General features: G+C 38.9%; 1 protein-coding gene across 6 annotated transcripts in view; it reads left to right on the forward strand.

The window, feature by feature from the left end:
• brsk2b (BR serine/threonine kinase 2b) overlaps positions 1–5,819 on the forward strand; it is a 167,713-nt gene extending 161,894 nt beyond the window's left edge. For 5 of the 6 annotated variants that reach the window (XM_089129333.1, XM_089129338.1, XM_089129339.1 and 2 more), the window contains one exon: positions 3,610–5,819. In XM_089129333.1, the coding sequence (XP_088985459.1) occupies positions 3,610–3,809 (200 nt within the window). In that variant the 3' untranslated portion in view covers positions 3,810–5,819. The remainder of the gene's footprint in view (positions 1–3,609) is intronic. The other variant, XM_089129340.1, reaches the window with a different exon arrangement.
• Positions 5,820–12,801: the final 6,982 nt, after the last annotated feature.

Consider the following 12,801-nt stretch of genomic DNA (forward strand, 5'->3'; position numbering starts at 1 on the left):
AAAGTCTTGTGTTTGGACGAGTAAATTATAATTCACCCATAATTTTCATTTTTGGGTGAACAACCCCTTTCAAATTTAAAATATGCACAGATGTGTTTATGTGTGTGTGCATGAACTCACTTGATAGGACAATCCATAAAAGTTTCAATTTAAAATCTCTAGAGAGTTGAAGCTTCATGCATACTTCATGTTGTTTTTTCTCTCCGTATTCGATTCTTGCATCACTACTACTTTGCTTTGTGGGTCAATTGTTGCATCTGAATCACTTTGGTGAAAGGCCTTATTAATTTAGACATTTAATCAGCAGCTCTTATGAATCTGTTATATCAGGTTTTCTATTTGAAGATAATGTTGAGCTTTTACGTTTTAACATGCATCTCAGCACCTCTGCTTTCTAAATACTTCTTTTATGTTCATCATTTGGGACGTTTTACAGTAGAAATAATCATCTGTAGAATCACTGTGAGGGGTAGAATACTAAAGGGGCTAGTTTGCTCAGTGTGACCTACTTATGTAGGTCCCTGTAAATACAAAATGAGTTTTAAAACAGTTTGGGTTTACTATAGGATTAATAGTTGTTTTTAAGGAAGAGTAGTCATTAGCCATCATTTGCCAAAAATGTAGTCCTACTAACACGCACAAGATTTTAGGAACTATAAAATAACGCATTAATTGTATAGTTCCCATAGCTCATTTGCAATTTCAGCTGCTTTCTTTCTTCTTCCTTTTTTTATAAAATGCCATAAGCCTGGATTTGAATAGGTCAGTTCATATTGGATGTAACCTGGATGCATTCAAATCTGGAATATGGTAACTACAAATATAATTGTATAATTAAATTTTTTATGGTGAGCCAAAAATCCTCTGTTTAGCCTCTGTGAATTTCGGTGGTCCTAAACCAATAATGGTCCAATAGTAACACTTACAGTTGACCCTTTCACTGCAGCTCAGAACATTCCCCATAAGAGAAAAATAGCCTTGCTGTAGTGGTACTTTTGTGTATCTGTAATGGTTTACCCAGCATAAATCTAAACAGAGATGAGCATTTGCAATGTCTCACAGTAGAAATGCTGAAGCAATGTCCTGAGTGTTTCAAAGCTGCCACATCTGTCATGTCTATTTAAGAGTCTCTTAGGCTGTGGTAAAGCAGGCTGTCGTGATGTTGAGAGGAGTCCCGATTGTGTTGAGAGACTCAGAGACAAGCTCTGGGACTAAGGCAATCTACTCTAGTGTTCACATAGGCCACGTTCTGCCATGCTATAGCCTGTGTTATCGGGGCCGCTGCTACTCAGCCACTTATGAAATTGGAAATAGAGGTGATGTTTTGCAAGCCTGTGTGTGTCAAATAGGGTGTGTAGTTAATCCGTTTGAACCGGCTGTCAGGTGTATTCAGAATCTGCAACAACTTGTACCACTGCATTTCAATTATGAATTTAGCATGAATATATGTAGCTATATATGTACCAGGGTGTAAATATATCCTTTGACAATGATTGAATTCAATTATGGTTAAGTCATGTAATACATCATGGCATTTGTTCATGATTCCATTCAGCTCAGTGGTTTTAGCACCATTCTTAATTATTAAATAATGAAGACACATTTAATTGCAGTAGGGTTGAGACCAAGTCTAGTTTCTTTAAAAAATAAATAAATACTGGAATCAAATGATTTTCATGATGTTCTTCAACATGCATTCTTCCACTGCTATCAACAGAACACTATAGTGAAATACTGTGGCAGGGTTTCCTGCAGTCATCATTCAGGGGTGCTGCAACAACACTACAGAGTGAAACAAATAGAAACCAGTGTAGACCCAATAGTTATGAGTCAGGTTGTCTTGCAAACAGTGTAAGTGTAGTCCAAATTCTGAACAAAAGACTATTATGAATCAGTTCTTTTAAGTAAATCAAATTCAGTGTGACCAGTGTACCCCGATTTCACAAACAAATGATTCATCGAATGATGAACAAGTGATTCAAAAACCTACTGCAAAACCATTGTCATTCGATTCGCTAAAAATCATTATTGAACTGGTTCTTTTAAATCAATCCAAAACATACACTGTCACCATTGGAGTCTGATTCCCAAACAAATGACTCATTTAGACAAGTTGGTAACCCAGACAGCCGCATAGTGTCGGCCCAGATCCAGCCCACATCTGGTACATGTGGATTCCACATGGTCCAGTTGTGGCCCAGATCTGGGCCGACATTATGTTGCTGTCTGGGAAGTGAACCAAAAACATACAACTCGACCAGTTCCAATTCATGAAAAAAAAGAGAAAAGATTCTTATAAGCGGGTTCTTTTAATCAAAAACATATAACTCGACCAGTTCCAATTAGTGCAAAAAAACAAAACAAAACAAGATTCTTATAATCAAGTGAATCAAGAACAAACACCATGACCAGTAGTCCAATTTATGAATGAACATGTATTATGAACGGTTCTTTTAAAGGAATCAGAAACATACATAATGACCAGGGGTGTGTTTCCCATACATTTCCCATGCATCGTTGGAGAAATCAACTAGTCACGACTGTTTCCCGAAACTCACTGTCGCAAAGTATCGTTCAACCACATTGGTTTTGCACGTGGTGGAGTAATAACTACTTTTAATGAAACTGTTTGAGATCCAATTAACGCTAGATTTGTTTTATATAAATTACAGACATGTCATCTAAGGACTATTTCTAATCGTTCTCAGTTGTTTTGCTTTATTACCAGACTCAATATTTGTCTCGTTCTTACATAGTAAAGCACGTTGCATATGCGCACTCTTCAAACACGGTACTTCAAATCTTTTGACAAACTAAAAGACGTAAATTACATGTGTATGTATTCTAAATAAAAGGCACCGGTTGTTCTGAATGTCAGCTTGCTTATTTTGCTCAAGATAATCATTTATTACCTCCAAATGTCATGCAATATAGAAACAATGCCTCTAACCATAGGTCGAGAGCTGTCGTTCAAACCACACAACTTTGCGATGCTGTTTGCGAATGTTCGTTGGAACGATGGTTTCGGGAAACACCGACTCGTTGAACTATGCTGATAACGACGGAACTTGCGGCCATAGTTGGCTAACGATGCTTTTGGGAAACGCATCCCAGAGTAGTCTGATTTGTGAACAAATGAATCAACCAGGCAGTTTTCATTGTCAGGTGTACTAATGCATATTTACACCCTGAATACTAAATAGCCTACCATACAGCATTTGCTAAATTCTTCATTGATGTACATTCACTCACAATTTGAATTCCTAAACTTCATCAGTACAGATGATTTTCTTTTTAATACATCAACATTTGTTTTCATTCCATCCAGTGACGATCACAGATCAGATGGAGACTGCTCAGCCACAGATACTCACTACCACAATGAGACCCAGTAACACAGCTGCACTGTCAAACAGTTAACATGCCTGCAGATCCATGTCAGAAACATGGCTTGTTGTCTCCAGTTTATGCAGTCTCATCCTGCCTCTCATCATCTCACCTTGCCTCGTCTGTGATCCTCATTGTTCATGTATTTGTTCTCTGTCTCTCTCTCTCTCTCTCCTTTCTTGTTTTCTTGTTCTTCTCCTCTTCTCCCATCTGTGCACCCAGGCAGCCCATTGAGTAACTTCTTTGACGTAATTAAACAGCTCTTTTCAGACGAGAAGAACGGGCAGGTTTCCCATCCGCCCGGCACGCCCAAGCATGCCAACAGCAAGAGACACGAGCCTGAGCCTAATGACTCCAAATGTCCATCTGGCCAAGACAAAGCCAAGATGGCACCATCAGTTGGGACACAGGAACAACCTTAAAACCTGGAGAAATACTAGATTAGTAGTTTTAAAAATAAAATAAAAGAATCCAGTCATGGTGACCACTGAAAGGATGTTGTTGACTGAAGTACAACGTTTTATATAATGGAATGAGTACTGAAGTACTGTACGTACTGACCCGACACTTTACAAAAGGCGCATACAGACACGCATATATTTATTTTCTCTCCAGTGTGGTTTTGTCTTCACAGTGTCTCTTTAAATTCTGTTTGATGATGCCTTTATTTATTTATTTCTGCTACCAGGAATTATCCAGAAAACGTGTTAAAGCCCAAGTCCCGCTCTTGCACAAGATTCAATGTTTGGCACATTGATGGAGGGCACATTACACAGGAAGTTCAGTACAAGCCGCTGAGGGAAACTCCTCAATCTGATGCATCTAAACACCCCAAACACCAACAAGAGCTGTTCCAACCTATTCCTCAACTCCTTCCTCCTGCAGCTACTGTACATAGAGCCACACATGTCCATGGATTTGGAGTGGAGCCTTAAAATAAAGATGTTTATGAATTCTCAATAAGCTAACCAACAATTCATCTTTTTGTTTAAAGATCCTTGCTCGTCTTTTATCCTATTCCTTCTCTCTGCTGATGCACACACAAACGTACATACAGGACATCGTTACAAAAGGACACATGGCGAATGGAACGCACGACGCACATGTTTGGGGAGTTGCCCTCGAGGACCGTTGTTGGATTGTATTCTTTTCATTGTAGTCTTTTTTTTTGTGAAATGAAGAATTTAAAGCATTTTATGAACTCAGTGTCATTGCTGTACAAGATTTGGAGAACCTATTTGAAAAATGATGGGGTGCTGTGGACTGGGATACGGGGGTGGGAGGGGGGGCGTCACAGTAAATGATCTATTCTGTTGTACAGACTAAAATATTCCTTATGTAACAAATGTCTATGAGTGACATTGCTTAGATGAATTGTGTTGCCACATACTGTTTTTTTTTTTTCTCATGTAGCGTTTATGAAATGTTAGATTTGAATGACAATTATGCTTAATGTATTCAAGGATGTCAATTTTAAATTTTTATTTATTTTGTGTTTAATTTTTATTGAGAAACATCTGCAGGATTCAGAGACCTTTTTAGAGACCTTTTTTTTCTCTCTAACTTATTTATGTGTTTTTTTGTCTTTTTTTAATTTATTCAGCTGGGGAATACTTACAAAACCAGCTGGTGAAGATTTTATTTTTTGCATCAGGGCGACTCGTCAGATTGTTTGAAGGATCTTGTGTTTTGTGTACGATAACACTTATCCGATTTTGTGAATGAAGCACTCTTTCTTTCCCGGCTTTGACCAGATTAAAGAGCCTGTAGTATATGTTAAATTATTTACTGGTAATTTAAGAATGTAGACTAGCCTCTTTAGGGTGGGGGGGAGGGGGGGGGGATAATGAAGTATTGATATTTGTCACTCATCTCATTGTGCGTGTAAAACAGGTGGACAAGCTCAAATCACATGTTGTAAATAGACAACTTTGGGCAAATGACTTTCTTAAAACCATCAAGGGGATCCTGCTGCTCCCGACTCTATCTCTCGTATTGCATGTCCGACATTAGGCTTTAATTTGCATGATGTTGTGGATGTTAAATTTCTCCTCCCCTTCTCCTTTTCCATCATCGACTTGTTTCCCCCGTTATCATGCCTTCATTTTCAGTTTGTCGTTTTTCTCTCTCATCTCCCTTATCGTGAACGCTTTCTCACCACATGCTCTACTGCATCATGCTCTCGGTTTGGGGTTCTGGGATGTCATAACACTTGATCACTTATGGGAACATACAGTGTGGAGAATAAGTGGAGATGTAATCTAAGCAATACACATTGTTGTCCTTCATATTTTGTACTTTGGGAGAGCTGGATTGTAATGTATCACGGATTTGAATAATACAGAGCGGGAAAAATAGAATCGCCGCTAATGTATCCCCTTGTAACTACTGTGAACAACTTCAGTGCAACGGAAATAAATCCATTGACTTTGGGATGTTTATGTGTGTTTTCTGTTTTCTGCTCTTATCTCTGCATGTAGGGTAAGATGGGGCAAAATGAACACCTTATTTTTAATCTGTTGACCATAGATGGCACAAAATCTCAACCCATTTGATGAATGGATACATATTTTTTTATTTCATCTGAATATCAACATTTGTACGATTGTTAGTCCAAATAGATTTTGAGGTTAATTGAATAGTGATTTCTGACATTATATTATGGTGAATATCATTTTTCTTCTATTTGTTAATGAGGGTTTTGTAGACACATAATCTGTTTAGATTGTGGAGTACACATTGTTTTAAAATTAAACCATTAAGGTAGGAATTGGCACAAAAGGCTCAGAGTTGCATGTACTGTAATGTATATATTACATTATATATGAAGAGTTCAGATGCAAAAGCCTCTAAATGCCATTTAAAAAATTTTCTTCTTTAATGATGATTTTTATCAAACTTTTATATTTAAGTTCAGTAATTTCACTTAAATAACAATTAATATGTAATTATCATTGCCATTTAAGTGAAATCAAATCTACAAATCAAATATACAAGCTTGATAAAAATTATCATTCTAGAAGAAAATTTCAAATGGCATTTAGAGGCCTTTGCATCTGAACTCTTCATATATATATATATATATATATATATTTTTTTTAATGGATGCATTTATGGGGTTATTATTCAGTAATACCATGACTAAAGCCTAGTTCACACTACATGATTTTAAAATGTCCGGCTGAACTGTGCAGTTCACACTACATGACTTGCTCTCAGTGAAATCATGAGTGTTCACGTTGTTTAGCTGTTCACACCACACAACACAACGTGATTGATCCACAACAGGAGGTAACTCACTACACGAGTTAACAACGCACTACATAGAGATACAACCACGATCGGATGATAAGAGCATATCATTTGTGACTCAATGAGAGCTGTTTCAGTACTATAGTACGGTCTAAATCCTTTAAATAATCAAATAAATAACGAGTTGACAACAACACGATTCTATCTGGTCTAGAAACCATGTTTTGTAACGAAAAACCACGCAATACAACGAACCAGAAATGACGCGAAACTGCAGAGAAGAACACAACACGCGAATATGGACGTCAGACAGAAACTAGTGCTGCACACTGTTTGCTCGACGATCTGCTCTGAGAAAAAAAAAATGCAAAAAAGAAAAAGTAAGATTTATTATTATTATTATTATACATTTTATTTCTAGGCGCCTTTCTTGACACTCAAGGTCACCGTACATTATACAAAACAAAACAATAAAAATTACAATACAATTAAAATACAACATAGTCAGAGGGAGTAAGCTATTCTAAAAAGATGGGTTTTAAGTTTTGATTTAAAATGTGAGAGGGAATCAATATTACGGAGGTCCGGTGGAAGCGAGTTCCAGAGTTGGGGAGCAGAGCAGCTAAAAGCTCTGCTACCCATAGTAACAAGGCGGACACGGGGAACAGTGAGATGGATGGAAGAGGAGGATCTAAGAGTGCGAGCAGATGTGGATATATGGAGAAGATCAGAAAGATATGAAGGGGCAAGATCATGAATGACTTTGAAAGTTAGGAGAAGTATTTTATAGTTGATACGATAAATGATAGGTAGCCAATGGAGTTGTTGTAAGATTGGAGTGATGTGATGGATAGCGGGGGTACGGGTGATAATACGAGCAGCTGAATTTTGGACCATTTGTAGTTTACGAAGTGTTTTAATGCGGGAGGCCAAACAAGAGGGAATTACAGTAATCTAAACGAGAAGTGACTAGACTATAAACAAGAATGGCAGTGGAATGAGGCGTAAGGAAAGGGCGCAGACGGTTGATATTTCGAAGATGATAATAAGCAGACCGGGTAACATTATTAACATGAGACGTAAACGAGAGGGTGCTATCTAAGATGACACCCAGACTCTTAACCTGAGGGGAGGGGGAGATGTAGGAACTATCAATGGGAATTGAAAAATTATGAAGTTTGTTTAATGTTGATCTTGTGCCAATAAGAAGCAATTCTGTTTTGGTGCTATTTAATTTAAGGAAGTTTGAAGTGAACCAGGATTTTATGTCAAGGAGACAGTTAGTAAGGGAAAATGGTGGAAGTATTGAGTTAGGTTTTGTTGAAAGATAGAGCTGGGTGTCATCTGCGTAGCAATGGAACTGAATCTGATATTTACGGAAAATGTGACCAAGAGGAAGAAGATAAATAATAAAAAGCAGGGGTCCCAGGACAGAGCCCTGGGGCACTCCTGTGGTGACAGGAACTGAATGAGAAGTGAATGATTTTAACTGAATAAACTGAGTGCGGCCAGAGAGATAGGAATAAAACCAGTTAAGAGGCGTGTTAGTAATACCGATAGAGGAAAGTCTGTCTAATAGGATAGTGTGTGAGATTGTATCGAATGCTGCGCTCAAATCAAGCAGAAGAAGAATAGATAATAAACCAGAATCAGCAGCCAGAAGAAGGTCATTAGTGATTTTAAGGAGTGCCGTTTCTGTGCTGTGAAGAGAACGGAAACCAGACTGGAATTGTTCATATAAATTATTCTCCGAAAGATGTGTATGAAGTTGAGCAGCAACTATTTTTTCCAGAATTTTGGTGATGAATGGGAGATTTGAGATAGGACGAAAATTATTAAAGTTATTGGGATCTGAACCAGGTTTCTTAAGAATTGGAGTTACAGCAGCTGTTTTAAGAGAAGAAGGAACAATTCCAGTGGCAAGAGAAGAATGAATAATGTTTGTGATGAGATTTACCTGGTGTCCTCAACCCATGCGTTGCTATGATTGGCTGTACTCATGACATCACTGAGATTGAGTCGCGCGACTGCTCGAGATATCTAGCATGCTAGATATTTTTCTGAGCTCGGTGACCTGTCTGCGAGGCGTCTGCGAGCTGTCTTTAATGCGTTGTTGGCTCTTTCACACTAACGGATTGGCGAGCGTTAATCGTCCGCTAATCGCCCGCGATTTGCACGCGATAACACCCTGACTTGTCGGCGACTCAACGATTTGCAAATCGGGCTTAAATCGGGCTTAAAATCACGTAGTGTGAACTAGGCTTTAGATGTACTGTACATTTCAGACATTTTCGCTTTTCATTTTAACCCTACAGGCCAATTAAGAGAAATCATTCCATTTGAATTCACAAAGTTGCTATTATGACATTATTTTCAAATAAAATATGGGCCATATGGAAATATTCATGTCTGTCTACTAGTAATAAAATAAACTTACCTTTCAAATAAATCTCTTTTAGGGGATGGCGGGGTCGATTGCAACACTTTTTGCATTTCCTTCATGTTCTCAGAGACAGTTTCTATTTGAAAGACAACATTTGTATTACCCCACATCTGTCAGCTACCCACCCAAACTGCTGTGACATGCATACATATGATAATATACCTACAATTAATACTTGAATAGACAGAAATTTATGTCTGTTTTTGACATGACCTGTTTTTTTATGTAACGTTTAGAGCCTAGGCTGCGCTCGAAAATCACATTCTCTCTTTCGAGTAGGTACTTATTTTGAATGCCTAATTACGGTAGGCCTACTTCACACCTGCTAAAAAAAATATAGGAGTATGAATTTAATCTGGATGTGCTTCATTCGCCATTTTTCCCTTATCACATCGTCAGTTGCATGGTAGGTCACAAAAATGCAGCACAAACACAAGCCGAACACTTCTTAAATCTGCAGTGGTCAGCTGGTACAGCGGCCATATGGTCCAAGTCATAGCTCTCATTAGAGTTTAATTACAAGTTCTACAGTTCAGAATTGTGGTAACTATGGTAATTATGACATTGTGTGAACACACCTATACTTCTTTTGTCACATCAGTCCTTCACCTACTAGCCTACATAGTAGAGAAGTATGCAATTTCGGATACAGCCCTAGTTGTGGACTATTGACTCTTCGTAAAGACCTGTTGCTACATCCCATAAGCCTTGTTTTTTTTTTTTTTTTTTTTTTTTTTATTGAAATAATTATACATTACAGTAAATAAAAAATACAACATAAATTAAAATAATAATGCAATAAAAAACAAACAAACAAAAAAAAGAAACCGGTATGAGATCATGAAGTAAATAACATAAAATCTTCACATAAAGACCTCGTACGTTTTGCTTAACTATTTTTTAACCCAAGAAGTAACTCACAATAATTTTTCATTTCTATCTGAAATAAAAAAAAATTGGTTTCCCTTTAGCCCATTTTTGCTTGTGTATATTTCCCCTGGTGCTCTCACGCCACACGTTCTAACGCAGTCATCGTGGAGCAAAGTAGCTACAACACACTCCACTCCCAAACAACACACAGGGGAATGTTTTAGTCCTGCCGAGGCCAGACTAACCCCCATTTCTCAATCAACAAACAGCGACACAAAGCTGTGATGACGCTCTCTTATTTGATCGCACTAACTTAGAGCTATGGTATACGATGTTAAAAATCGTTCGAGACGGTAGGGAAGTTTAAAAAAAAACTCATCCCGCCCCTCCACACACACCCCCCTCCCCTCTGTGCTACCTGATCCCTGACGTATGTCACATTTGAGTTCACGTCAACGCAAGATTAGCAACACATGAAATGTTCTAAACTCCCCACCACCATTATAATACTACTAGTATTGCTAAGGTTTTCAGTAATTGTTATTGCAGCACGCAGCGCATCTTGTTCAAATTCCGATCGGCTCGAGAAACCTCGAACAGGAAATATAATTACTTTGAACCGCGATCGGCGATGCTAAACGGCTAACATTCCAATGCCGACCGGCAGCATGAGCAAGTTGTCAAACTGATAAAAAGCCACGTTACACGTCACACCATAAAAGAATAAATAAATGTTTACCTGCTCAACAAAAAGTCATCCGTGTCAGCGTCGTTTTCAGCCCCAGATCTCCCTGAAGCTTTCTCCAATGGTCAATGAAGGACGCTATATTTATCCTACTTAGAGTCCGGCGTTCTTCACATTTCTTTTTAATCTCTGATCTTTCCTCCACAGACTTTCTCTTGCGTCCAAACTTTACAGTAGAGGTAAGCAGGGGCTGCTTGCTGTTGTCGTTTATATTTTTATCCATTGCTTTATCCATAGCTGATCTGACGCTACTAGCTAGCTACCATAGACAGTCTGTCAGCTGTTTGCTCACGCACGGAGGGGGGCGGGGGCGGGTGCGGTTGGGTTGGAGACGCGAGTGCCAGGCAGAGTTTCAAGTGGAGCTGGTGATTGGATGAGAGCAGTTGACCAATATAAGCTGTGCGGCCGCACAGCTTACATTGGTCAACTTTTCTGCGGCTGTCCAGCCAATAGAGTGAATGGATTTTTTTTCGTTCTTTTTTCTATTCATATTGTTAGGATTGTACTATATAACCATAACCAGCATCTAAACGAGGATATTAATAATGAACAATCTTTGAAATCGTATATACCCTAGCTTTAAGCTTATGTTGTTCCCCTGTGGCTCAGTGGCAAAACCCTAAGCTCTCGTGCCATGTTCGAATCCTGGCTCTGGCAGCAGATCAACACTATCTCACGACCAATTCGTACGAATTCGACGCAGGATTAAAAAGTGTCTAATTCGTACTAATTCGTACGACCTCACTCGTACTAATTCGTATGATTTGTCTAAACCCACGTGAAGGTTAGGTTTAGGGGCGGGGTCAGGGGTAGGTCATTCGTACGAATTCATACGAATTGGCCAATTCGTAAAATATGTACGATTTAGCAAAATCGTATTAATTCGTACGAGTGAGGTCGTATGAATTGTTACGAATTAGCCACTTTTTAATCATTCGTCGAATTCGTACGACTTGGTCGTGAGATCGGGTTGGATGCAGCTCTCCTCTCTGAGCTAGCGCACAGTTTTTCTTACGTACAGAAAGCAACTGTTTAAAGCCGCGGCCGGACCGCCATCAAACTATCTCGCCATGTCAGTCGTCTTGGAAAGGGCTACTGCAGTGGAGTATTTGGCAGCCAACTAGTCTCAGAGTTGCATTTCAGCTGCATTGGTACCAGGCCGATTGGACTATGGGAGTTATTTCACATCGAAATTTCATCTCAACAGACACTCAGGTTGGGGCAGTCTTTTCAAGGTCAGACTGGTCTTTGGCCTGTGGTCAGACCGAGAGAAAGGCCTTCAACTGTATGGAGATGCTGGCAGTCGAGAATTTGCTGAAGTGCTTCCTCCCATTCATACAGGACCAACACATTCTAGTACGCTTGGACAACATGTCTGTTGTGTCCTACGTGAACCGTCAGGGTGGTGTCAGATCCAGGAACCTCTGCCTTTGCACTCGCAGAGGACAACACTCAATGCCCAGAGTACTTCTTGAAGAACAAGGATGATTCTGGATGATCCCAATTCTGGCCCAGCCTCCCTCTGTTACGCTTCCCCTCTGATCTCATTGTTACCACAGGTAATCAAGAGAATCAGGGAATCGCGCCACCCGGTGCTCCTCATAGCCACACGATGGGAGAACCAAACATGGTTTCCAGACCTAAAGCGGCTGAACGCAGTGAGAAGAGACCTCCTATCTCAATCTTGCAGCTAGATCTGGCATCCCCCTCCAGAGCACTGGTCTCTGCACGTATGATCAATCAACAGATACCCGTTGTCCAGAGGGAGTTATGAAGCCTTGAGTTTAATAATCTATTTATGCATTTACTGTTGTGACATATGGAAACTTAAAAATTCACAGCAAATCCAGTTCACTTGTTTATTGAGATCCAGCATTGACTTCTGTCTTATTTCAAATGAGTTGCTAGACAATGTGAAAAAAAAAATAAAAAAAAAAAAATGAGCCCTCAGTTTTGTTCTGATCATAATTTGATTACTTTATTACTATTTATAAGCGGTCAATCAATAAAATATAAAACTAAATTATGGGAAATTATTAATACACTTTTGATTGAAAGAATCTTAATATATATATATATATATATATATATATATATACACACA

Source organism: Pimephales promelas, chromosome 1 (assembly GCF_988280905.1).
Source record: "Pimephales promelas chromosome 1, fPimPro1.hap1.1, whole genome shotgun sequence".
In the NCBI taxonomy this organism is placed as follows: domain Eukaryota; kingdom Metazoa; phylum Chordata; class Actinopteri; order Cypriniformes; family Leuciscidae; genus Pimephales; species Pimephales promelas.